Source organism: Lepisosteus oculatus, chromosome 11 (genome assembly GCF_040954835.1).
Source record: "Lepisosteus oculatus isolate fLepOcu1 chromosome 11, fLepOcu1.hap2, whole genome shotgun sequence".
In the NCBI taxonomy this organism is placed as follows: Eukaryota; Metazoa; Chordata; class Actinopteri; order Semionotiformes; family Lepisosteidae; genus Lepisosteus; species Lepisosteus oculatus.
The window spans coordinates 38,975,859-39,002,421 of NC_090706.1; the positions used below are offsets into that span (position 1 = coordinate 38,975,859).

Consider the following 26,563-nt stretch of genomic DNA (forward strand, 5'->3'; position numbering starts at 1 on the left):
AAGAAAAGTTGCAGACCCTGAGGACAGCAGGTGGCCCAACAGTGAACAGGGGTGTGCAGACAGTGGATCTTCATACAGGACGGGGAACAGGAGGCACGGGTTTGCACAGAATGTAGTCGGGACCACCACCACCACCCCCCACAACATAGCTTGGCTGATGAAGCCGACTCAGTGTTCCTTGGTCCAAAGAACAGCTTCACCAGCAGCTTGGGAAAAACGCGCTACAAGCAGCCGAACACAGGCTGAACGAAGGGCTGTTCCCCTTTCTCAGCGCCCAGTCGAAGGAATCAACGTGCGTTCGTTGGCTCCACTCGGCGTCTCCCCTCGACCCAGAGGGCGAAGCACTTTCCCCACTCCTGCTGCAGAACAGCTGCAGGGCAGGGTGGGTGAATACATGTGAAGGGTTTCTGGATGAAAAGCACTACAGGAAAGTAATAATTATCATTATTATTATTTGCATTATTTATAAGATCACTTTATTGGCCAATTTCTTGTATTAGGAATTTGTCTTTTCGCAGACCCCAGCCTGCTCTCCATGAGACACACAGACAGGGAGAGAAGCTGGGGGTCAGAGCGCAGGGTCCGCCATTTATACAGCACCCCTGGAGCAGCTGGGGTTAAGGGCCTTGCTCAGGGGCCCAACGGAGTAGGATTCCTCTGCTGGCCGCGGGATTTGAACCGGCAACCTTCCAGCCACAGACGCAGATCCTGAGCCACAGAGCCACCACTCCACCTTCCTTAACTAGAGTTTAACTAGAGACTAGAGATATTTAACAGCTTTAGAACGGTTTTTCAGGTCCCACTATGGAAGCCGTGACTAGCTCAGCTACTCGGGTCTCCCCCCTGGTGATTCTCCGTGGCAGGCTGCAGTAGCAGATGTTTGCTCTGGATGCCCCATCCCATTTGCATCTCCATTCCAATACACTCCCTGCAGCTCAGAAACCTACCAGAGTCAGCCCCTCCTTAGAATGGACTTCCTCTTATACAAGAAAAGGGATTCATGGCTTGTTCATAAGCAAAGACATATTTTAATATAAAACCAATTGTAAAAAAGATCATACACATCCCAGATCTTTGTAATTCAGCTTTATATAAATATTGTGCAAATACATGTCTTGTTACCATGTAATAATCTACTGTCTGAAGGAAGCAAACAGTTTTTACCTGGTGTCTGCGAAAGAAAAAGGCCATCTCTCAGGGTTTAACCCACCGGCTCTCCACCTGGTCCTGCTGGTGCCCCCCACACCTGCTGGTTTCTGTTCCAGACGAGACGCAGTGACGCAGTCGAACGCTTCGTGGACTTAAAAGTACAAGATTCACGTCAACTGTTTGCTTCCAGCTCTTAAAACACGCTTGAGCTCCAATCGACGTGTTTTGTAAGTGAAATAAAATCCCAAACTTGTGCCTAGCAAAAAATGCAAATATTCCAATGAAGCAAGTTCTTAGATCAACCAAGGCCTCAGTTATCTCATGAAGGTGGGCTGGAATGGAAACACCAGCCGCTGTGTGTGGGACACCAGCACCAGGATTGGGAACCACTGGGTTAAACCTTCCCAACAACGGACTGGAAGAAGATACAGTGGTCCAGTGTCTGGACTTGAAGGGAAAAGAAATTAAAGACACTTGACACTAATTGAGAAATAGTACAAGTGCATTTAGGGGCTTTGCAGGGAAGGCAAAAAAGGCATTTGTAGTGGAACACATTCAGAGATCATATCATTTCCAGAGATCTGAAGCAAATCCAAAAAGATGTGCTATTTCCCTAATGGGGAAGAGGGGATGGTCACTCCAAGTAATGCATCTTGAATAGATATCTGAACTTAAAAAAAGCTAAAATGTCTTACTAAGCCCTGTCAGAACCAACGTGACACTTTGTACCAATTCACAAAAATAAAACTCTGCAGGTTTCGGAGGAGGAACTGAGGTTTTTCGCCGTTTCAAACCGACTACCGAATTCTACCGTTCGCGATTCAAGTTTTCGAACCAGGCAGCTACGTCGCAATTGACCCTCGATTGAAAAAAAAAAAAGGCAAAAAAAAAAAGAATACAAGTCCTTTATAAATTATAACACTGCTCTGTCCACGCTGGCCGTTGCCCGGCCTGGTGCCGTCTGTGAACGTCTGCATGCAGTCCGCAGCTGCTCTCCAGGAGCCGACACCAGCTGGCAGAGCACCCTGGGACGGCACCCTGTTAGCTGAGCAGGCACCAGGGCGTCTCGGTCTGGTCACACTCCAGGTGGATGTTGACCACGGTGCAGGGCGCCCCGCTGATCGTCAGCTCCTTCCGGGCGTCCACTCTGTAGCGCAGGCTCGTCAGCCCACCTTCTTTGTCCACCTTGAACTGCTCCTGGGCGGGAAAGACGTGCGCTTGGAATCACATGTTCAGCCCCATACTGTACATCCACTGATTGTTCACACAGAAATTGTTGGAGCACACAGATCGTTGCAGACTTTCTTCTTACTAAAGAGGGGGAGGATATTGCTCCCACCACTATACTGGGGCATTAGGACCCACACAGACTGCAGAACTAGAGCGCCCCCTACTGGCCCCTCTAACACCTCTTGCCAGCAGCAGCCTTGGCTTTCCCAGGAGTCTCCCCTCCAGTCAAAGGTTTCGGTACAGTAAGTTAAGTAGCTGGCCTTTGCAAAAATTTCTTTCCTGATATTTACAAAAAATTAGCAAAAAATGCAATATCTGTTTGATCATTTCCAAGTTGCTTGAGCGGCTTTGCTGAAGGCACCACTATCTAGCGTACGATCATCCAAAATGTTTTTCAGTCTGAGTGGAGCGTTGCTTATCTGATTATAAGAAGTACAGACGTGTTTTAAACACAGATTGCCTCCCTTGTGTTTTTATTTCATTATAAGATTTTTCCTTACGGTAGGTTACGCTTACCATATAAATTTGAATATTTTGTCTGTAACCCTCTTTTGAAAGAGCACAATTGGAGATTGTCACACCAAATTAACGAGCAATTCTATGTTTTAGTCCCGAATGTACTACAATATTTATTTCAATGGTGATGAATAAAGTTAGGTGCTCAAACTGATGATTAATTTTGAAACTAGACAAAGTGGCATTGTAGTAAGAAAGAGAAGCAGCAGCAAAGTTAGATCCAGGAGCCGCCTGACAATGACAACGACCATGTAAAACTGTATTCGTCTTCAAGTAAACTGTACCTGGAGGAAATACTGGGGAGACACAGACTGTTATCGTAAGGGGCACCTGAAGGTGTCTTGCAAGGTATCTAGGTATTTGCTTACTGGCAATGAAACATTTTCCTCTGAAAGCTTTATAAAATTAGACTTTGTTGTGATGCTGCTTGATATTGGTGGACTAAAAACAGGAGTGCGTGGGTTTCTTTCACCTTTTAATTTAATCCCTCTCTGAACTGATGCATGCCTTCCAAGTTTTCCCTGTGACTCCCTGTCTGGACAGATAACGTTCCCCTCGCTCAGTGTGCTGCGCCTCTCGCCCTGTTCAATTCACCTCAAGCGCAGCTCGCAGGCTGCTCTTGCGCCTGCCCGACACCTAGTGGCCGCTCGGGGCGCTGCACCGCACGGCACGGCCGCGCCTACCTGCTTCTGCGCCGCCACTCTCTTCTGGTCCCGCTTCCTCCAGGCGGGGTCGTGGATGTGCCGGAATGTCTCGTACCCCGTGGTTATTCCGCTCGGGCGGAAAAGCTGGATTTGGACAAGAACGCGAGTGAAAAGGGGGCGATGAAACTACGGCAATGAAACTGGTACGTCAGGAAAGATCAGCATCAAGGCATAAGAGTCAGAAGAGGAAAGTGTTGCTTGAGGGATTTTCTGCTTTCTATGAACTAAAAGCTGACAGAAGAAAAAAAGCATGGGTGATGGAAAAAATTATACATATTTTGCTCTTTTACATCTTAAGTACCTTAGCTGATATGTCTAAAGGTCTCTGAACCATGCACCCATCCAACTGCTATAGAATTAGTCTTCTTTTTCTTGCTAATGGAGTAAGTTGTCAAAGAATCTGTACAAATTTCAAGGCGCGCAGCTAGCGAGACAGAATAGATGAACGGGTAATCGTCCTCTTTCACACTCCAGGAGTCTGGCCTTGGAAAAGCATGGCGAGAAGCAGAACATTTGGGTGTCATTCCGTGTGTTTTCACAGATCCCTGAAGACATCTACAGCATATTACATGCTGCAAATAACCGACGTTTTCAAAGGAAGCCATTAAAAGTAGCATTTGAAAAAAAACACGAGGTGTGAAGACTTGTAAACATTTCAGAGGTGTGGAATACTGTATTTGACCTTGAGGAATCCATCATTATTCCAAATCTGTCCGATACTGTGGTTTATCAGACGATGTTCACAAGGCAGGCTGCACAACCGAACAGATGGAAGTTAGACAGGTTACCTGTAGCCCTGCCATTTTCAGACGTCTGTAGAACTCGTCATCCTCCCTGCCCCATCCCCAGAACCTGTTCGACATCCCGTTGCACTGAAAGGGAAAAACCAGGAGGGGTAAAAGCCAGCGCTCGAACCCGCCGCTCGTCGGGCGAGATCGGGCCGTGACTGCACCAGCCGGACCGGGACCCCAGCCCACCGCGGGGGATGGCGGTCCGAGCGGGGCCGTCTCCCCGAGGCTCCGAGCCGGAGCTCCTCCGGGATCCACCCCACACACTTCCTGCTCCGCGCGGCCCCGCGGTACAGAGGCGAAACCCTCGGACACGAGTTCAGGCCCGGTGCCCGCCGCAATCCTGACGGGCCCCGGCCCCGGACCAGTGCCCAGAACGATTCACTGGGCCTCAACAGGTACAGATGGTTTTGGTTTCGGGAACGTTCGTAGGCTCATAGCATTCAATCCCGGACGTCATGCACTTACAAACGTTCCCAAACCAAAACGTTTTTTCTCTTTAACCTCTCCCTCATACAGATAAAAGGAAACACACAAACGCCCACAACGATTTTCTATTTTTTTTTTGGGGGGGGCGAACCAAACAGTTCTATTCACGTATAATAGCGGTGTGGCTCCATTCCTGATCTTTCCATTTACTTTCAGGTTTCGAATTAAAAGAGGTTCCCTGTCTGGGAGGGGGGGGGGGGTCTCACCATCTGGTAGTGCTGCTTGGTGAGGAGCAGGATCCCTCCCACGTAGGTCTTGTAGTGGTAGAGGGGGTGCAGCTCGGGCGAGGCCACGTGGAAGGGGCCGCGGTCGGGGAAGCCGTAGTCCAGGGCCTCGTTCTGGGGCAGCAGGTCCACGTCGTGCATGGCGACGTAGTCGGTGTCGTTCCCACTCTCCGCGAAGCCCACGTTGATCAGGGACGCCCTGTTGAACCTGTCGGCAGAGGGGGCGGGGCCCCGGGTGAGCCGGCCTGCCGGACGAAGCCGGGCCGCGCCCACGCCCGTGGGGGAAAAGCCTTTTGGAAGAAGACATCCACGCGGGAACGTGATCCGCGAACGACTTCATCGGGAGGGGGGCCGCACCACCTGCGGTGTCCACCAGGGGGCGCAAGCCCCCCACGGGCACGCGTGGAGAGCCCCTCCCCTCGCACATGCGGGGCGACAGGAGAGACTTTACAATGGCTTACAAAGTCCTTCATCACCTCAGGCCCTTTTATCCGCAGGAGTTAAGCAGGAGCATTTCATCTGTTGCCAAACATTCTGCAAGACCACAAAATACAGAAATCTAATTCTCCACAGAAGTTCAAGTAGGTACCTACAAAGCAACAAGTTAAGGTTGATTCCATGCTGAAAAGAGAAGAGACAAGTGTGACAACTGAAGAAGGCTCTACAGCCGAAACACTGTGTCTGTTTTCTTTCCTTTTCAGCATGGAATCAACCTTTACTTGTTCGGTTATTCTCCATGCTTCAGCATCTCTGTCCAAGTTGAAACAGGAATGCAGACACTGTAGGCTCTTAAGTCTTACTTGAAAAGAGTTTTCAAGGTGCTTTTGTGTAACTTACTGCTACGGGATCGGACTTTCGTCACGACCTCTGTAGCATTTTCAAGAGCAGTGGCGTGGCTCAGGAGGGGTGCAGTACATTGCAAAATTCTTGCAATAATTTTGCAATGTGCAGCTTAGAAGAATGCAGCTATTTCCTGAAAAAGCATTAAGCGCAGATAACAGATAACACATAATACTGACACTGACACGACAGCCTTGCCATTTTAAAAAAGGCACTCCCAAAATGAATGCAATTTTTCCACAACACTATTAAATCAGTCAAACATGCAACACACTTCCACATGACCGTACACATCAGGCCCTGCGTGACGCACACAGCCAGACTCCCTGAGCTGGATGCGTTTATATGGGCTCCATTATGGATTGTCTGCAGCTTATCGCTGTTTCCTTATCGACAGACAACAAGGCAGAGCTGTGCAGCTCAGCCACGACAACCTGAACCAAACCCTCTGCCCCACCGGTACTACCGGTCTTACCGGTAGTGGTCCACCTGGTTGATGACCAGGATCTTGTGGCGGATCCTCTTCTTGTTGAGGAAGGCGTGCATGTAGGGCACGAAGACCAGCAGCTCCTCGAAGCGCTCCCTGAACGGGACGAGGACGGCCAGCTTGTGCGGACCCCAGGAGGGGTCGTCGGCGGGGGGCGCCGGCCGGTCCGGCGGGCAGGGCTGGCGGGGCAGGGCGCCCTCCTCCAGCCCCGGCCTGCCCATGTCTCCGGAGCAGCTGAGCTGCAGCCACAGCAGCGAGCCCAGGACCACCACCAGACACAGGCAGAACAGCTTGAAGACGTTGCACTTCCTGGCCAGGAACCTGCACCAGACACACAGAGCGCTGCAGCATTCACCTCTGTCCGACAGCCCAGGCCTGCCACTTCTTTCTTCCTCTCAGCAGCACACACACACCACACCACGTTTAGAACAACCAAGCCCATGCAAAAAGGTGTGCCCACAGCTGGGCACACTGGAGGTCATTTCATTGCTTAAAAAGAAAAACTAGCCAGGTACAGTATTTTTGTTTTTTGCATTGCATGCACAATACTCTTCACATTTTTGTGCCCAGCTAATGAATCGAATTAATGAATGAATCCCTCAAGATCATTTCAAATCCGACGTGCAATCACTGGATTCAGCACCATCAACGTTTTCTCTTTCTAGGGCAGGGGCAGGCACAGGCACAGGCACCCCGGGGTCCTTGAGAGCTGCCTTTGCGTCTGGTTTTCAGGCCATCTCACACCGTGATGACGTCCCTGCACCGCTCAGCTGTGTTTTCCAGGGCTTAATCAGGCGTAACTTGAAAGACGCCTCTGGAGCAGGGGTGTCAAACACAGCTCTCGGAGCGCAAGGTGTGTCCTGGTTTCCATTCCAGGCAGAGCTCCCAGATGCACGGCAAATCCGATTATTTTACCTACTGCCTGAGGGTCGGATTTCTGACCTGGCCCCACGGTGCTTTATGGTTGGGTGTACTTCTGAAGACGTGAATGTGATGAAGTGACTGTTTTCGGTTAGACATTGTAAAAGACCTTAAGAAACAACCCTACAGGTGTCAAAGTAAAATAACCAGGCTCATATTTAATTGATAAATGGGGTTGGATGAAAATGGGGAAGACAATATTCCCTCCAGGAGCTGAGTTTGAGACCCCTGCACCCACCCCTGACACAGAGCTGGTCTGGCCATAAAACACGTCGTTCAGACGTCTTGAATGGCGCCACTGTGCAATTTAACAGCCATAGGCTACATTCAGCACGCTGTCACCAACTCCGATTGAGGAGAAAACCAACAACAGTTCATGCCGAAGTGCTCAAGCGCTGTCTCCAGGAAAAAGCTTAGAGTGGGAATACCGCAGAAGCAGATAAATTCAATATAACTTTCCGCGTTAATGGCAAAACGTATACTGTTATCGCCTGTTCCTTTGACAAAAGGTGTGGGTACTTTCCGAATACGTGCGGTTTTCAGCTTTGGACCAGAACGGGTCACAACTTGTTTGACTCGTTTCACTTTCTTAAAGATTTTTTTTTTCAGTGCGCCCAAACAGCAGAGCTTGTTCAATATTCATGAGACACAGATTCAGAAAGTTCATTTTCCAGTGCTATCACCACCCACTCCGCTAACTTCGGGTTTTATGAAATTGCGTGGTAAGAACATAAAACGATTTGCATGAATGTGGAGTCGACACAAAAAAAGTGATATAAATAACTTCGCACGCCTCTGCGGAATTCCGAATTTAAGAACAGATCACGAAACTAAAAGTGTACGACCCTGCTTTCAGGTATGCTGTGCAATGCCAGTAGACACAAAAGTCAGGCATATCGTTTTACTTACAAAGGACGCCCCTGAGGCGCTACAATCCTTTGGCTTTGGCATCGGCTACGAAACAAGTTAACAAAAATACACAGAGAACAAAAGAACTATACTCCGGCGATATGGCAAGAGAAACAAAAGGAATAACAAACATAAGCAATAAAACGTGATCTCCGCACCACTGTCTTCAACTTGAAAAGTGTCCGAAATTTCAAGATATTAGAAATCGGGCTTCTTAGTATGAAGCCATACTTAAAAAGCCAGCCTGGCCAGAGGTGAGAGAAACTGCAGTGCCAAATCATATTAGGAACCGGTCACATCAACCACCGTGTACCCCCATCCTTGCCTTCCAACAGTTTATTTAATAGTAGTTTCTTACAAAAAACAGCAATTAATTCAGTTGTTTCGATGCAATGCACTCAATGTTCGGACTGTGGCAGAACCCAACACGCCCCCAGGCTAGAGGACTGTCCTTACCGTCTGTCTTCTTTGAAATAAAGCACAGGCTTTCTCCGGGATGAGTACATCATCTCCGCTGACTTCGAACTTGACCGCCCTGTAACTCGCTTTCCGAAACGGGAGCAGGGTCACTCCTTGTAATAAGCACCACTGCTAGTACTGCTGCCTAAAAGTATCGGGACACTTATCGGCGACCTCTTTTTTTTCTAAAGCTGAACTTGTCCATTTCTGTGGATTTCCTTTTCTTTTATCATTTGAAAGATTTGTATCTCCTTCCGTTTGCCTTCATATTTTTGTAGTCACCAAACGTGTTCCTCTTTGTGACAACGCCACGGTAGCATTATGAAAGAAACGTACATTTACTCGGTGAATGAGACATTTTCTTCTCCATCTAAGAAAGAAATAGGTGTCTTGACAGCCATAACTTTATACCATTTCCACATATTACATTTAAATTCACTTACACATATGCACCTAATCTGTTATACTGATACTGATCGAGAAATTTCGACGCGTCCAGCGAAACACTACGATCTGACTCAAATCATATGGAATTACATTATTTTCCTTTTTTTTAACAAACGCAATTTTATTCCACAACACCTAATAATTGACGGCAATTCTACACGCTGGCTGATTTCAACTGCATTCCATCTGAACTCTGTCCCTCCCGGAAACCCGGAGTAGTACACAAAGGTTCCTAGTACGACAGGACTCGATCGACTAAAACACGCGTTAAATCTTTACCCAACGAAATGCTACACAATTAAACATATCTCCTGCGACTCTCCTCATTTTGTGCGTTTGAAGAAATAAGGAAGAATTGTTCCGGACACGCAATACGTATAAGCTTTTGTCAAACAACATTAGGACTGCTCCGTTTAAGTTCGATTTCTTCAAAGAAATGAAGACATGAAGATGAGAAAGATCCAAAGAGAGCAGCATACACTCGAGTATGTGCACGCACGTATAATTACACGCATATTATTTTCAGACATGAAAAAATGCAACAAACTTCAGGACAACGTGGACAACATACAGTACAAAAGAGTCATTGAGTACCAATAGATAAGTACGTTTCAATAAAGCAAAACAACCACAGAAACTGAGTATAATGAAGCTATACACTATACTAGCAAAATCTAGTTATGATTAATAATTTATGAGGGTGCCTTTTGCTTTAGGCAAAGCAACAAGAAAACACTTAGGTCGTGCATGTGAGAAACTGACCCACAGATCCAACCCAGCAGCTTCCTAGAAGAAGCCTGGGTATCAGCTTCTACAGCATGGCTGGGTAGCTTGTCCCACACTCCCACAACTCTATGTGTAAAGAAGAGGCTCCATTACTTGGTTTTAAGTGCACTTTCACACTGTGATTTGGTTTTGGATGTGATTTAATTCACTGGGATGCTAGAACGTATGTGAAGGAACTACAATAGTGAGATTTAAATCTCAGAACATACCTAATAAATGTACCTGAGCTTTAGAACTCCTAAAATTAGGACAGATACAGGACTGTTTGGCATGTCTAACGTTAACCAAACATAGTGGTGAATACCATGTGCTTTGAAAATATAAAAAACCGCAAGGACAATGGACGAGAGATTTTTATTTCTCAGTGCATCAAAAAAAAATTCATGAATAGAAGTTTCAGGTTTACAAAGGAAAATGTGGACAAAACTTTGACTAAAACCCATTGTCTGCATTAATTAATAGTTTTGGGGAAAAACCCAAACAGAACAGTAATGAAAAACAACCAAGCTGAAGTTTACCAACATACAGCATTTAAGAGCCCAGTGGTTTTAAACATTTCATGAAGCTAAAATAAAAATAAAAAATTGAAACAACTGCCATTTCACAGAAAATCAATCCACTTCAAGTTCTGTGACACGTTCTTATAAAAACAATACTGATGATACAGAAAAACAAGTGTTCAACAGTATTGCAATTTCAGGTCTGTTCATATCTAAATTAGGGAAAAACCCGATGGTTCCTTAAATACAAGCTTGCAGTTCCAAAACTCAGTTCTTATCTTATTTTGATTTGAGTCTTAATTTTATGCCCGAAAATGTATGTTATTTCTTAATCTGTCCGAGCAATCTTGTTACTTGAGTGGAAAAAAAAAGGAGAAAAACAATTTGGGAGCAGTAAATAAAAACAGCACTTGAAACATCTGTATACAGACAAACACGAAAATCTTCAAGGAATCTGGATGTTTATTAAACCACGTCAAGAAGATGAATAAAAAAAGATTTAGAAAGTATGTCTCACACTATAGGACCACGGCTTGTGACGAACACAAGACTGGGAGTAAACATGAACTGGAGAGGTCTCTCATCACTAGTGTCCTCCCACCCAGTCTAAAGGCTTGGAGTTACAACTGCACATCTTTCCAGACCCTGCTTTATTCTAGAAAACTGTTCATGGAGGAGCAAAGCAGTGAATGCCGGACAGATTTGGAGACAGCATACAAATCCCATAATCTTCCAAGCCAGATCACAAAGTTAAACCTGCTATTCTTTACAGAAACAAATCAAACACATAAACAGAGCACTATAACACAATCACTTTGATTCAAATCTAATCTAGGGCTGCCAGCGTCATCTGAGAGATTGAAATGACACCTTATCCAGACTTAAACCCTTGTAAAAACAAAACAGCACCTAAGAACTAAACTGTAAATCAAAAGAAAGGAAATGAAGGAAAGAAATGTGAAATTCAAAGATGCATACTACTTAATAAAAAGAAACAAGGTGAAGGTGGGTAACAGTAGCAATCAGAAAACCCATTACTGCATTAGGTATCATACTGCTGAGTAATGTACCTGAAAAGCACTTGGAGTAACTGCCTACTAAAACAGACTCCCAGATCCTTATACTCTAATCTCTGTACTACCTTCCACACCCCATAGAGAGATGAGAATAATATTTTATTCCAGGACATTTATGGGAAATGCACAGTAATTGTGTCGTCATGCCTTGACCTTCAGCGGTTCTGTTTCCCTTTGATTTTACAAAGATTGCAAGAGCAACTGAGCATTTCAGATAATTTTACTTAAAAAAACAACAGCCGATCCCACAGATTAAATGATTATCCAAACGAAGAGAAATCCGTTCCGTATTTTGGATGCAATTCAGCCACTTGAACAAACGGTACTGAAGGAGCAGAAAGCAAGGGTTTTAATACAGTATTACACGCCACAAGACCATCAGTGCAGTGCTCTTGCCTCGGAGCCTGCATCTCATAAAAGCTGAAATGGAGCAAACTGATGTGCAGTGGGAGTCTAGATCCGCTGCCCTGTATCTGTGATGTATAATACAGCTAATGCAATTTAATGTTGGTTTAAATACCATAGTTCTGACCAGGTCTTGTAAAGAGGTCTTGGACAGCATCCCGCATCATTTAACAGCCATACCTGGACACTACCAGATGAGTAAAAAAATAATGAATTCCTCAGATTTATACTGAAGACTTTACGAGACCAATAATACACGGAATACCGCATCACTAAATCACTGGGCTTGAGTACAGGATTCTCAGTATATGGCCGTCTTGGCTAGTAAAGTCTTATGATGCACCTCTTCCATGGGTTAACAGAAAAGCTCACCAGGTATCTTCAGGATGTCTTTGTACCTTGTATATTTAAGTGGACACGCTTCACTGTAAAAACGTAGAAGCTCCAATTTTTACTTTTCTGCATTGTAATATGTCTATGTTATCTTGATGGCTGTTTAACCCTTTCTTACAAAAATAATCTCCATGTCTAGCTAAACAGTACAGGGAGACGGTACTGGATATCATTTTGCCAACAGGCATTTCTGAGTCAGGTGCTCCTCTCATGCCACACTGTGGTGTACAAAGTGGCCTTAAAACAAATCCTGTAACAGTTAAAAGGCACCAAAATGGTTGCCCAACAAAACAAAATTGAAGTCATTCGTTTTCAGATCACTATATGCCTGAGACATTAAGGATTATTCATCTTGGTCCAGGATCTCTGTCCTGCTGTGCTCCAGTACTGCAGTGCACAATACCTCTTTTCAACTTAACACCAAACCAACCTTACAAAGACAAACTGCATGGTTAAGTGGTGCAGTCATCTGAAAAGGTTGATTCTGAACTGCTTTAAAGGACATTACAATGGAGCATGGCCAAATTACATTAAACAAAAAACATTTTATATATCCAGCTGAAGAAAGTACTGTAAACACTAAAACAATGAACAGATAGTTCACAGACTTTGGCATTTTGTGAGAATATCAAAATATCAAAGTAGGTTTTAGAAATTTGATGTAGCAATTGTATACCATTAGGATATGATTTGGTAGAATTACTGAAGAAAAAATATTTTGAACAGAGGATCTATCACAGGCATCTATATCATGAGATATAATCTCATGTTAAAAATAATCCTTAGTTTTAAGGTTGCCTAATTATCCTACACTTCAACTTATTTGGGGGAAAAATATATAACAATATCACCTTTTTTATTGTTTGTACTGCATAACCTGACAATTCATAAATACACTACTAGAGGGCGCTCTAGACTAGTTTCTTGGCCTCGAAGAAGCTCTTGAGGTGTCTCATCTGCCAGAAGCCAATGGCCACCAGGATCAAAGTCTGGATGATGGACCACCACAGGACCCGCTGGTTCGTGCTTTCGCTGGTCTGCCTGAAGCGCTCCTCGCGGTACTGTGGAGAGAAGCAGGGAAAAGTGTCACTCTCACTGCCCCCGCCGCGGGGCCTGTGACGTCTCCTACCCCCACCCACCCCAAGAAGTCATCTCCAGTCTCGGCAGTGAAAAGCTTTCGTTCTAGCTGTCGATGTTCGCCGACGGTTACATCCAAGCTGCATGCTTGTGCAGTCTAGCGACTCCAGCGACTGAAAAAGACCCCCCAAAAACCCCTGCGAGACACACGCTTCAGAAACAGGAGTCAAGGGGAAGAGATACAGATGCACGCTAAGGGTTAAACTACAGATCAACACAAATGAAAGGAGGGGAAAAATGTGAAGTCAAAGGACATGTTCTACTTAATATAAAGAAAAGGGGTGAAGGTAGAAGAGTTGTTTACTCTCCAGGTAGCAGAAGCAAGCAGAAAATGCTTTATTGGATTAGGTATCATACAGCTAAGTAATGTAGCTGAAAAGCACTTGATGAAACCCTTATACCCTAATCTCTGTACTGGTCTACACCCAACTCCACATATAGAGACCAGATTCATATTCAGTTCTTGAAGCTTATGATAGATGCACAAAGGCAAGGCAAGACCACAGGTATGGACCCCCCCAGCCTCACCCTCTGGTAGTTCTGCTCCTTCTGGATCTGGTCCACCTGCTCGATGAGCTGCCGAACGCGGAGCTGCAGCTCGGTGAGCTTGTCCTTGGCGGCGATCTCTGCGTAGTTCGTGGCGTGCTCACCCACCTGGATGTCCAGGTGGACCCGCTGGGACAGAGGAAGGGGAGACGATGACCATCGCGGGACTCTGACCTCCCAGCGGGACTAATAAGCTCCAGCGAGAGATGATCATTCCTTACACTCCTACTGCACTTTTCTGGAAAGCTCAAAGCGCTTTACAGGTAATGAGGGAGGAGAGCAGAGTGATGGAGCCAGTTCAGAGAGGGGGGTTATTAGGAGGTCATGATTGGCAAAGGCCAGGGGGAAATGTAAGGGCTAAAAAGATACCAGAATACTGACACAAGATACTTTTTCCACTCATAGGGAAAGCTTTCAGTCAAAACTGAGCTCATACAAGCTTACGGGAAGCTTCTCCGAGACAACTAATAAAGAATTTGAATTTCATGGAACCCTGCGGGGAACGGGAACAACAGATCTTGAAACGCTGCGTTACTCTCCAACACTCACTGGAAAAGCAAGCTGTGAGTTCTAACTCTGAACTGAACCGAAATACCACGGACCTCTGAATGAGACAAGCGGCTCTGCTGCGCCAGCCCACGATCACCTCGTGGACCCTCTCGAGAAACAGCTGTACGAGGCTCTTGGCTCGATTGGCAACTGTTGGACAGACTAGAGGGGCCAGGTGGCCTCCTCTCGTTCAGAACCACTCTCATGTTCTCACCCAGTGGTGGGATCAGTGGGATCAGCGATAATGCGGCAGGAAGCCGCGGCTGTATGAACGCGTACACCCCCGCGCAGTCCTTACCAGCATCCCCCCGGCGAACAGCGCGAACTTGGAGGAGTTGGAGTGCAGGCAGATCTGGTGCTCTCCGGGAGTGTGAGAGGTAAACGTGAATCTGCCCTCAGACCCATACTGGCGGGAGAGGATCACCTTCGACAGCACAGAGAGAGAGAGACACAGAGACACAGAAGGTCAGTGGACACAGGCGTGACTGTCCACCCCAAAACGGCAGAGTTTAAACTCGTACCGATGAACCTATTCCTTAGCCAGGACTACGGTCGATCCCCGGCTTCCATCTCCCGGCTTCCAAACCAGTTCCCACTCTTCCTTCACCGCCTCGGAATCGGAAACCGGGTCTGGACTGCAGAGGGAATCGGAAGCAAAAATCTGGAATGGCCCCTCCCCACCCCACCCCACCTCAATATTTCGACTCTTATGCTCGGATGCGACAGCAAATGTCTAAAAAAAAAAACAAAAAAAACAAGGCGGATTTGTCTTGAGCACAAAACAGAAGCTCACTGACAAGGGACATACCTTCTCATCTGGGTCTTTGACTTCCACAAACATCCCCAGGCCTTGTGTAGCAGGCATGTACGCCTCTCTCTGCTTGTCGTACAGCTGCGTCCGGTAATTGCCTGCAAGTACAAGGGAATATCTTACAATGCACCAGCTAACCTGCAGCGGCGGTGCTAACGGGGCTCGGGGTCACCGACTAAGGTGTGCTCTGCTAATTCTTTCAGGGCTTGTTGATGGGGAGGGTCTCTAAATGAGAAAACCACGCCAAGCAATTTAAAATGAGCAGAGTTCTCCGGTTAACTTTATGGTCGGTCTCTAGACAAGACCATAAGAAGCAATAACGATTAGTCGCAGTGTGTAGAGGAGTCCCGAAAATTAAAGATGAGCCCCAAAACTGATATTTTGTATTAAAGAGCGCGAACAACATCCGATCGAGACAAACAAGTGATATGAACTACTAACGCGTTCAGAAAACATGACATGGGCTACTGCCCAGCTCTCTGTATATTACAGTGCGATGCAAGGAAAGTTTAGCCAAAAGGCTCAGCAACAACCCCACCGAATCGGGGGTACATATGACAGTCGCCACAGGTCCACATTTCAAAAACACGGCAACTACCGGTTTAGTCGGACGAGTTCAGGAAATTGGCCAGAGCTACTGGCACGTCACACAATCACTAAGTGCCTTCTCAGGAAAGAAAAATAAAACAGCTATGCATATGATGCAACGTGCTATAAAATTAAGTTCCTTCTGAATTAAAAAAAAAAACATTTTTGCGCCATGCTTAGGGGATCCTGAACTGTTTAAAGTTTTGAGACCAACACAGCAGTGCTTGTTGGGAGGGCTGATCACCTAATCTGAATGCTGAATTACTGGACGCCTCAAAATTACCTATAACCATAGTTTCGTCTGGGATTTCCTCAATGAAGCATTTCTTCTCCGTCTCCCCGATATGGAAGTACAAGGCGGAGGAAGAGCCGAAAAGAAAAGTTAAGAGAGCCAGAGAGAACATGCTAAAACTCATTTTCACGGCCACCATCTTCACAACCGGGTGACAAAATAGGTAAAGCTCAGTGCGCCTGCGCGAGAACAGCAATGCCACGTAACCCCGCAGCAGCAGCCAATCAACGGTCGACCAAACAGGGAGCAGGGGATTGTGGTATTTGTAGTTTTAGCCACGCCACAAAATTAAAGACGTATTAAGGAAACGTTTGAAGCACGGACTATTGACCATACCCCTTTGCTTCTGAGGTGTGCTTGTAATACTCCACGTTGAGGCTTTCGACAGGTCATAGCTTTCTGTTACATTTTAGATGACATTTTATTAAAAAAACACATTAGCTATGATCAACACAACCCCTTTACCTTTGTCTCAACCCCATCCTAACTTATACGGAGTCTAGAATTTACATTTATTATTGAACATAGGATCTATTGAACTGCTCACAAATTAAAACGTGCCATGATATGATAGTAAAGCACTTTGGAAGGGCACAGTAGTCTTGCCGAGGGCGCTGTTCAACACCGGGTCCCCAGCCTGATTCCCAGGGAACCCCTTTAAGAAGGTGTACCAGTCGCCACTAAATGAATCAAATCAGTCTCTGAAGACCTAGAACAAGTCAACCTTTTTGATTCTCTAAACGGATAACATTTAAATGAAGTGATTCAGAGGTCACCTGAAACTTAACAGGACCTACATTAATCGGACAAAATGCTTGGTCAATGAATTGGTCAATAAGGAATTCATGCTCTTACAGTATTAAACATGGCGATTCAGGGTGACCCGAGACCAGGGCTGCAGATGCCAGCTCTGCATGAATTTATTCAAAATGAAATAGTTAATGTTAACGAAGCGGTGTTGTGCGGTGGTCTCCCAAAGGCAGACCTTGTGTAAAATAAAGACGACATCAAAAATAGAAATTTAAATTACTTTAATTGAGTCAAAACCAGCGTTCAATTTCCAGCAGATTTGCAGAAGGTAACAGGTTTTCTTTTTACTTCTTCTGGGGGACACCACAAACCGCTTACAGCAAGACCCACTTATAGGGAAAAAAACATGACATGAAGAACTTATTTCAGTAGACGATGTTCCAATCATTCCTCTTTGGACAGCCGAGATTTGGTCAAACTCCTTGAAAGCGTTATCTTAAGACTCATGCCCTTTACACCTTAGTGGTCCAGCTCCTTCAATAAATGTGATCATTAAAAACTCTTCAACAGAACCACCACGGATCACCTTAAAATAAGCACATGGAAATCGTACACTTTCTGTTACAAATATATACTGTCATTCACCATCTGCCTCCAGTAGTCTAGGCTTTGTTCTTTAGTTTTATGCAGACATTTTTTATGCTAACCCACAACCCACCAAAGACAAAACTTATTTTTGTCAATAGAATCTCTTCGACACGTTACTTTCATGTTATTTAAAAGGGTGCCAGTATTTCACACTTCTTGAGGCAAGGACAGTGCATTCTATGAAGGAAAAACGCTTTTCATTTTGTTTAAAATATGTAGTTAGGGAGCGCCAAGTTCCTGATAACTATCAAGATTTAAACAGAAAAACATGGCATCATAAAAAGGCTAATACTGGTATTTAACCCACATACAAAGCAATTTCTAATCAGAATTAGGAAACAAAACAGGAATGCTGTTTAAGAAGCTTTCCAAATTTAAGAACTGCCGCCTTCCAAAAATGTATGAGTTCTACTTGTGCAAAAATACTGATACCTTTAAAAAACGGGCATAGTCATCTGCTGTGTGTTGCCCCCCATCATGAATTTAAATATTGAACTTGGTCTTGTTTGCTATGGTGAAAAACACTGTACTCAGACTCAAACTTTCATCAGCTGCCTGCCTACCACCCTTCTGCCCAAAACAAGGCTCACGGTGCAAACAGGCTTTACCAACGCCTCCCCTTCAAGGACCTTAATCACTCATCAACGCCAATTTGATCCAAGCTTTGGTTTCACAGCCTCACCCCTGCTCGTGCAATTCTGCTAGTACGCGTAGCGAAAGGGGAGATACCTGCCACCTATTTTCAGCAAAAAAAAAAAAAAAAAAAAACAACCAAAAGGTTCATCTACAATATATAAACAATTCTGAATGGAAGCAAGGCGAGATTTTAAGTGTTCAGGACTGTGCTTCAGACAGCTCAATCAACACATCCTTTGTAAGTTATTAAACGACCGCAGATCTGCCAACGCCACTGATGCATCTGAAGTGCCCATTGTGCGATATGTGCCTTTGAACACATACCATGTAACAACAAAGCTTCTGCTTAAAATTAATAGACCATGGATGCAATGACTTGAAAATTTATAAGGCTGTCAATCTTGGTTCTATGAGCTGTGAGAGGCATTCTCTTCTGCTGCTTTCATAACGGACTGGATTGATCTCTTATTGAAGACGTATCGGCAGACATTGACGTTCCCCCCAGCATGCAGCAAGGTAACCGATCGCACCATGCTATTCATAAGGAGGCACGTCTATGCGAACCGCAGGGCGCGTTCCTCATCATCCTCATAAACTGTATGGGTCAGTGCTTTAAAAGGCTTGAAAGTTCAGTTTAAATATGGAACCACCTCATCTTTAAAAGGAGAGACTCCTTTAAAAAAAAAAAAACAGCATCAAATTCAATACAACTGTAAACAAGAGAGATCACAGCCAGTGCAAGAATAACAAGATAAAGACTCACTTAAACATAAGGAAAATACAAAATAAAATAAAGGTAACAAATTTTAGACAGGAAAAAAAAGGATAAAATGGACAACCTTTTTGCTTGTAGTGAAAAATAACCAAGAACTTAATTTAAAAGATTTTGATAATTAAAAGATTTTAAACATTTGGTTTCCTTGGAAAATAAAGACAGAGGAAGAACCAATCTTGCTCTTATGCAGTTTCTCACTTAAGCCACCTGTTGATTACAAGTTTTCTACTGCACGTACTGAAAACACCTGAAGTCATTTGCTCTCATACCAGCAATTTACAGATATAGACACGGTGATTTAATACAATCTTCAAAAATTCACATTGATTTCTCGGAGCGCCGTTCCATCTGCCCCTTCAGTAGAAGCGCTTGTTCCTCTCCTGGCGTTTCTGGAAGACGACCGCCCCCACGACGGCGCAGACCACGATCCCGAGCAGGGCGCAGAGCAGCAGCAGGAAGACCTTCCAGCCGGTCAGCGGGGTGCTCCGGAAATTGCCCGTGGGGTCATCAATGTTGTCTGCGGCCGGAGAAACAGATCAGATACTTCTCCTTCTCTAACGACATCGAGGAAAGCATGGTGTAGGGAAACTACATTTTCAACACACTGGAAAATACTAAGTTCTTATTTTGCATTTGTTTTTTTTAACAACGCAAGATCAGCTAAAGAGCTGCATAAATAAACAATATTTAGCTATATAAGTGACCCCGTGCTAAGCCAGCCGGTTAATGGCTTCACTGCGATCTCACAATGCCCCTAATGCAATGATACAGTAGACAAAAATAAATTCAAACATGTAGGAAAACAAAAAAAGCCCACTGGCAGTTCACAGATTCAAAGAATAATGCATCCATTTATCTCTTATTTTGGTTGAAAGGCAAAAAGAAAACTGCCACAAAAGCAGCGCTTGGCATCAAAATGGAACCCTGTTATCAGAATGTCCAAGTTTAAACTAGGCTGAGAAAATGCCTTATTGGCTAAAACAAATTAAACACTCTAAAAACTACAGAAACAACATCCAACCTGCAGTGCAGGCTGTGCTGGCCTTTGCTGAACATTACCTTTAGGCGATTTGAGCAGGCTGACACTGGGCTCAATTTTGGTCCAGTCCAAACTGTCCTCCTCTGGAGTGTGCTCCACCATCAGCTGGTACAGCTTCATGGAGATGATGTCGTGGTTATCTAGGGAGCAAGAATGCCATTGAAGCGGTGTGCATGACTGCTCAGTTCAGTCCTTTATTAATTCGGCTGTTGGTTGCATAGTGCACACAAGTCACAGACAAACCCACCAGCAAGGTCGCCGGTAGCTGCTGAGGCCCCAAAGTAATAACCAATGGGCAGCCGGACTCCAGAAATATCGATGCACTCTTTCCATTCGTTCTTGTCCTCCACATCAATCATAACCTGTGCAAAAGGCAACATATGTGTTACTGATACACTCTGATCAGGCACTGCAAGCACCTCCTGAGACTCAGCTCAGCGCTGACGGGGTTCATTCGGAATACCTCAAATGCATTTGCAACGACTAAAAACAAACCAGCGTTCAAACACAGGTCAAGACACAAGGTTATTTTAATGAACACCGACGAGAGGTTCAAGGCATGCAGTGAACTTTGTGGAAATGTAAATATTCCCCATCTATTAAAAATGGTCTCGTTCCGGCAGGATGGCATTTTGATCTGATCTGATCTGGAGTGGGGACTCCAAGAAGTAATAAAGTCTCTAACTGCACGATCTCTCCACCACCTCTGCCCTGTAGCACAAACCTGGAATGTCTCCAGTTTTGGAAAACCTTGCTCCAAACCTGAGGTCCACACAAGATCATGGTAAACCCATTCTTTTACTTGCCTCCTAAAACAGAGCTGCCTTTTTTAGTTTTCTTTGACAATCTCTCCTCTCGGCTCACAGCTTGCTCCCCTTCGTTGGGAGGTACGTCAACAGGGAAACACCCTATCCCATAGGTCGGAACAATACTTAAATGCACATGGAGACATGCAAACGCAGGAGTCTTCATGTGAAAGTCTCTATCGCCCTAGCACCATAGTGCTGTGCCCTCACTGGAAACAAGAGGCTCATCTGTCACCCTTACTGTGAGTCTGCCTTTGGAGTAGCGAACGGCCAGGTAGGTGTCATGATCCCGGTTCCTGATCTCAGCGGAACATCCTCCCAGCTCAGACGAGCGCCCATCCTTCCCGTGGTCGTAGGCCAAAGATCCGTTGTTTACCATGGCGGAGATGTAGGGGAATGAGCGCTAAAGGCGACAGAACACCAACAACATCGATCCATTAATTAATCTGGATTCGGCGACACCCACACTCTCTGGAGGATCAGGACTGCCACTTCTCACTCCTGGCAGCCTGACTTTTAAGTCATTTTACACAGCACTTAAAAAATAAGCATCACCAAGAGAAACTTTCTTGTGCAGGACCTCTCTTTGCATTTCTCTTCTTCACCCCGATCCTGTGAAAAAGATCATCACCCTACTGTGTGTTTCTCCACAAATGTAGCTGCAAGATTTAAATTGTCTCCAAAACGAAGGTGTCATTAGAAAATTGCTCCGTCTGCATTTTGAAACACATTTAGAGAAAAGAAATAATTACAGTCCAGGCACATGTGTGAAATCGAGCAAACCAGCGCTTCACTGTCATTTGTTAGATCACACAGCAGCTGTAACAACTCCAAGTTGAGCCTCCTGAGCCTGGCAGCGCCCTCTGGCTTATTTCTTTACCAGAACAGATAAAAATAAAAATATAACAGACCCGCTGGACTCATTGACTGCTTTGTACACTTTAATAAAAATAAGTCGCTCTTTTGGGAGAGGAAATCTACACACAGAGATATAAAAAGCAAACAACATTCATCTTTCCAGAGTTACAGAAAACTCAAGCCGAGAAGCTGTCAAACAAAAGTTTGGGAAAGTAAAAGCAATTCTTCGGTCATCGGCGTTTCACCCAGCATTTATACTGGTTAGTTTAGAAGAGACAAAGCTTGGAAGAGACAGGCAGGCTGTTGCTGGCGTTATATAGGAAGGCAACAAGGAGAATGCTCAGATCTGACACAATGGATTCAGAAAAAAAAAACATTCCAGTCACCCCTGCATTTTCCCCAACAGTGACCAAGGAAGTTACATGGGGGAACATCCAACAGCCTCAGGTATTTGAGAGATCAAACATCCAGATTTCTCATTTCTCCAAAGTATTCAAACCAAGCTTTTCATAAGGATTGGGAAGACACGACAGAAGCATTTGATCCTTATTTCCTTTACCCAATGAGTTTAATGAGTTCAGGTCACTTCCTGCTTTTGCGTTTTCTGATTGTACTGCGGTACGTGAAATTCAGACCATTTCATTTCAGAAGCAAGGGGAAGTTATGGGATAAACTGTAAGCTGTCCCATCTAGCATACTTAGAGCAGGAGCTACTATAAGGCTGAACTACCAACCAGAATGCATGTTCTGAATCCATTGCTCTACAAATTTGTTATACAAACACCATCGTATCCCCTTTACGCAACAAACACGTCGCAAAGAAGAAAAGGCTGCCCATCACTCACGTCAGAAGCCTCATCGTTAGGGTACGTGTCTATAAAAATGGCCAACCCGTGGAAGTTATCTTTGCTTCCAAGCACAGGTCCTGCAGAGAGAAAACCGCATCCGTGAGTACAGGAACACGGGCACACTTACGTCCATGCCGTGCAAGTCGTTGCGGAAGGTGTCCACAAAAATGCCGAGGCCAACAAAATGGTCCTGGTTTCCGAAGACCGGCCCTGAGCGGAGGCAGGGACGGAGTGGCAGACACCGAAGATTAAAACCAGACAAAAAAAAAAATCAGAACAAGGGTTTCCAGCAGAAATAAAACAAAATCGAGCCGAGTGAAGAGGAAACCCTGAAGGCTGAAGTCAGGAGGGAGCAAACCACAAGGGGGAAACCCTTTCCACTCAGAGACGTTTGTGCAACAACAGTGATGCCCCGTAAAATAACATTTTCCAAACCGTACTGTTCTATTTGCTTAGCAATTTAAATCACAGATGAACCCATGCAAAATTAGCAATCTAATTCTCGTTTCGGTGCAGTAGACTCCTTCATTTTCATCTCCTACTAATTAAAAATTGTTCTCATCTGCCACGCAGTGCAGACCTGTAATTAGTCCCTTAGCAGAAGCTTCTGCACAAAGTGAGCTACAGACACAAGGGGGTGAATTAACACTGACAGTGGGCAGCTGCACATTCATTTATCTCGGCTCCACAGTGTCCCATCTGAAGGAAAGTGCACAGAGCCCAAGTGACTGGGATAACACCAGCTGAGTCGGCAGAGAGCCAACCATCCTGGCAAACAAGCCCCTTTCCTCAAGTTTTCTGAGATCTACCCAGGAATGCAGGAATGAAACTCTACAGGGTTTTTTTAAAAGGGGGATAGTTTAGACGTTAAGCCCTAAAAGGAGTTGTGACAAATTACCAGGCTGCAGTCTCTCTTTTGTGTACCAAATGGCAATGCCATCGCCATGCAGATTCTTCTTTCCAGATCCATGTACTTTGAACTGCACATGCATTTCCCAGTCCTTTAGGAAGCAAGGCTGCAAACAGAAAGAAGGACGCATCAAAAGCACTGACTGGATAAATACTGAATGCAAATGTGTTTTTGCGATTTAGGTGTAATCCAAATTTTAGAAACCATACACAACTATATTTGGATATTTTATACATATTATGCGATGTTACTATATTATAATATATTGTAAAGTGGGTGGCGGAGGTCGGCACTGTAATGCACGTAGAAAGAACTTTTTTAATGTATGGAAAAGGCTATTCCCAAACTGAGCTGGTAGCTCAAATATAAAAGGAAGGAGCGTAGGACAGTCTCTCCAGCTGTCCGCTCAGTTCTGGTGCGAATACACACACTTCACTGCCTTTCTTCAGTATCCCTTTGTTTCCTAGGCAACCACACAGTCTCCCACGCCCCCCAGAAGACATACTAGCCCTAACCCCAGGGTGTCTCCCTGCCAACTTTCAGGCGGGGAAAGCGCAACCTCTACAACGCTGCAATACACATTATATACACTGTATTTTGTATTTCAATGGAGCTGGTGGACCAGTAGGGGGCACTCTTTCCTCTAGACCACAGTCTCCACACACTATTGCTCCAGCACCCTGAATGGAGAGACTGCTGTGGAAGGTGCCCCCCCTTGACAAGATGTTAACCTGACTACTGGGCTGTTAAAGATGCCATGGCTCTGCTCTGACGAGCAGGGGGTGTTATCCCTGGCCTCCAGGCTAAATGCAAGTCTGGGCTTGCACGTTCTGGCCTCCCTGAATTCCTCCCTCCGCCAGCTGATCTGGTGCGGCGCAGAAAGACCCACAGTGAGCTGCACCGCGTCAGTGGCAGATGGAGTCGGTCTCTTTCTAAAATGTTAGGAGCTGTGGGATCCCAATGGGTTACAATACAATTGTATTATTTTAGCTTGCGGATGTTTCAACTGCAGTGGCCTTTTTTATTAGTTCCGTTGTTCAAGCGGACACATGGGAAAACCCACATGGGAATCTGGTTTCTTTCTACCGAGTCCATTTACTCACCACCGTGTTCCAGATGGAGCCTTGTTTGCTACGTTCGTCTGGCGTCAGACGAACATACTGGCTGGTCACTAAAGTACTACCCCAGAAATCCCACTGCGCCGAAGAGCCTGTTCCCACTCCTGCAAGATCAATTTAAAACAAAAGGTTCTGAGCAAAGAAGGTCAAAATCCCATCTTCCTTGAGATGAACATACTGTAGGCCACTCAAACAGACTACTTAAGTCACAGTGAATTCAAAATACTGACATGCTGAAAATGCTTGAGGTATGTTTTACAAGACTACATTTAGGCCAGTTTACAGGGCAGGTTATTAAAATAGGTCTCTGGTACAAGGGGCTTTGCATACCAAATGGTGCAGGAGAACAAACAAACTAAGTGTATAGTGAAGGAAAAAATAAGAATTATCTAAATAATATTTGATTATTTGTTCCTGTGACTCTCTCATTCCGTTTTGGTGAAGCTTTTCTGAGGTTGGGAATAAACACTGGCACCTCACAATCGCTCTGAAGAGAAGTTCAAAATATGCCAGAGTTTGCTAAGGACGGTCTCCGATGCAGGCAGCGTCAGTGTGCTGCGCGCTGTATACTGTATGTGACCTCTGAGCTCATCACTATTTCCAAACGGGGGGAGGGTGGCAAAATAATTGTGTTTACGTCTTCCTGGCCTTGCAAAACCGGCTTTCCCATCCCCATTACCTACTACATCTTGAGTCATTTTGGGAGATGGGTGTCGCCTGCTAGTAAAGAAAACTCAGGGCTGTGATTTTTAATGAACAAATTGTATTCCGGTTGGAATTTGAACGAAATCCGTTCTTCCTACATCTTCCTTGAGCTACTGAGCAAATGCGACTTACAGCAGAACTCGGTTACAAGGCAGGATAAACCTTGATCTGATAAAACGAGAAACAAAAACAACGCACGCCAAGAATGGTTTTTCGTGTTTCTTGGTAAAGCTTTTCAAATAGGAACCGGGGGCGTGAGAGGCTTGCACAGGTGGGCTCCGGAAAGAAAGGCAAACGTACCATCTTGCCCAGTCAACGTGCGAAATGAAGCTTCTCGCTGGGGAACTGCAAAAAAGAATTTACTACGGACAGCACTTACAACAGCGGGTTTCATCAACTTGCAGTCGCGCTGCCTGCAGCTTGTAATCACCGGAAGCGTCATTTTCTGCTGCGTGCAGATCTGAATTTGACTTTATGCTTGGGGTGCCCTGGAAAGGCGGGTGATACGCGAGTCCTGCGCGGTACACACCACTTGGCAACATCCGACTGAAAAGTTACTCACCTTGGTACGGCTTCATAAGTGAGTGCTCCCGCTTCAAGTGCTCGCTGTTACCGTCTGTGATATCGGCATGGACCACGGCCACCGGGCACAGCCCCACCAGCAGGAAGACGCTGAAAAAACCCGCCAGAGTCACGATCTTTCCAGCCAAAACGGACCGAAACCACCGAGAAGCAACTCTCTCGCTCCCTCCCGTCGCCATCTTTCTCCTCAGTATGAAGCTACTTCCTGTTGCGCTGAAACGACCAGAAACAAGCGGCTTTGTTTCGATACTTTCCCCCCAACGTGTTAGTATCTAGTTTAAAACTTCATCTGAAATTATACGGTCAAACTACTAAACCAACAGACACAACGAAAGTGGTCAATCGTTTAGACATCTCTATAATCCGCGTTTATTTGCACAACTCACAAAACGTTTCCTAGTTATACGAGCTTAACGCAAATATTTTTTTTCAAACAGGTTTTCTAAGAACGTATGTCATGACTGAGGTCTAGTATAATTATTTGTGATATATCTGAACAATAAACGATGGGTTTAACCGATAAATGTCATAATCAACTGTAAAGAAAACTTTGCAGATTGCTCGCAGGGAGTTTGTTGCAGTACGGAATAATTTGGCTGCCGGAAAGGGTTGCTGAAGCCAATTAGAAAAGAGCACATAAGT

General features: G+C 45.2%; 3 protein-coding genes across 4 annotated transcripts; all 3 read right to left on the reverse strand.

Moving 5' to 3' along the window:
• Window positions 1-1,005: 1,005 nt before the first annotated feature.
• Window positions 1,006-9,367, reverse strand: b4galt7 (xylosylprotein beta 1,4-galactosyltransferase, polypeptide 7 (galactosyltransferase I)). Its single transcript, XM_069196217.1, has 6 exons — window positions 8,714-9,367; window positions 6,416-6,748; window positions 5,083-5,308; window positions 4,388-4,471; window positions 3,579-3,683; window positions 1,006-2,346 (listed from the first exon to the last, which is right to left on the reverse strand). Exons 1-6 carry the CDS (start codon window positions 8,764-8,766, stop codon window positions 2,191-2,193), a joined length of 957 nt encoding a protein of 318 aa, XP_069052318.1. The 5' UTR covers window positions 8,767-9,367; the 3' UTR covers window positions 1,006-2,190.
• A 917-nt stretch (window positions 9,368-10,284) lies between these two features.
• Window positions 10,285-16,424, reverse strand: tmed9 (transmembrane p24 trafficking protein 9). The gene is made up of 5 exons (XM_069196218.1): window positions 16,238-16,424; window positions 15,364-15,464; window positions 14,854-14,979; window positions 13,989-14,135; window positions 10,285-13,384 (listed from the first exon to the last, which is right to left on the reverse strand). The coding sequence occupies exons 1-5, from the start codon at window positions 16,383-16,385 to the stop codon at window positions 13,235-13,237; spliced, it is 672 nt and encodes a 223-aa protein (XP_069052319.1). The 5' UTR covers window positions 16,386-16,424; the 3' UTR covers window positions 10,285-13,234.
• An 838-nt stretch (window positions 16,425-17,262) lies between these two features.
• Window positions 17,263-26,197, reverse strand: lman2 (lectin, mannose-binding 2). 2 transcript variants are annotated; one of them, XM_006632080.3, is made up of 8 exons: window positions 25,902-26,197; window positions 24,620-24,738; window positions 23,505-23,622; window positions 22,734-22,816; window positions 21,142-21,303; window positions 20,342-20,456; window positions 20,115-20,234; window positions 17,263-19,572 (listed from the first exon to the last, which is right to left on the reverse strand). In XM_006632080.3, exons 1-8 carry the CDS (start codon window positions 26,098-26,100, stop codon window positions 19,412-19,414), a joined length of 1,077 nt encoding a protein of 358 aa, XP_006632143.1. In that variant the 5' UTR covers window positions 26,101-26,197; the 3' UTR covers window positions 17,263-19,411. The 2 variants fall into 2 exon arrangements, with proteins under 2 accessions (XP_006632143.1, XP_015205499.1); XM_015350013.2 differs by lacking the exon at window positions 22,734-22,816 and adding an exon at window positions 22,604-22,683 and having other exon boundaries at window positions 25,902-26,194.
• Between the last annotated feature and the right edge of the window lie 366 nt (window positions 26,198-26,563).

Excerpts from the sequence above, each read along its gene's own strand:
- b4galt7 (XM_069196217.1), bottom strand. The coding sequence starts at position 8,766 with ATGATGTACTCATCCCGGAGAAAGCCTGTGCTTTATTTCAAAGAAGAC. Across the intron at positions 6,749-8,713 it reads TATTTCAAAGAAGACAGACG|GTTCCTGGCCAGGAAGTGCA; the intron begins GTAAGGACAGTC and ends TGTCTGGTGCAG. Across the intron at positions 2,347-3,578 it reads GAGTGGCGGCGCAGAAGCAG|GAGCAGTTCAAGGTGGACAA; the intron begins GTAGGCGCGGCC and ends TTTCCCGCCCAG.
- tmed9 (XM_069196218.1), bottom strand. The coding sequence starts at position 16,385 with ATGGTGGCCGTGAAAATGAGTTTTAGCATGTTCTCTCTGGCTCTCTTA. Across the intron at positions 14,980-15,363 it reads TCAAAGACCCAGATGAGAAG|GTGATCCTCTCCCGCCAGTA; the intron begins GTATGTCCCTTG and ends GTGCTGTCGAAG. Across the intron at positions 13,385-13,988 it reads AGGAGCAGAACTACCAGAGG|TACCGCGAGGAGCGCTTCAG; the intron begins GTGAGGCTGGGG and ends TTCTCTCCACAG.
- lman2 (XM_006632080.3), bottom strand. The coding sequence starts at position 26,100 with ATGGCGACGGGAGGGAGCGAGAGAGTTGCTTCTCGGTGGTTTCGGTCC. Across the intron at positions 20,235-20,341 it reads AGCTACCGGCGACCTTGCTG|ATAACCACGACATCATCTCC; the intron begins GTGGGTTTGTCT and ends CTTGCTCCCTAG. Across the intron at positions 19,573-20,114 it reads CCTGCTCAAATCGCCTAAAG|ACAACATTGATGACCCCACG; the intron begins GTAATGTTCAGC and ends CTCCGGCCGCAG.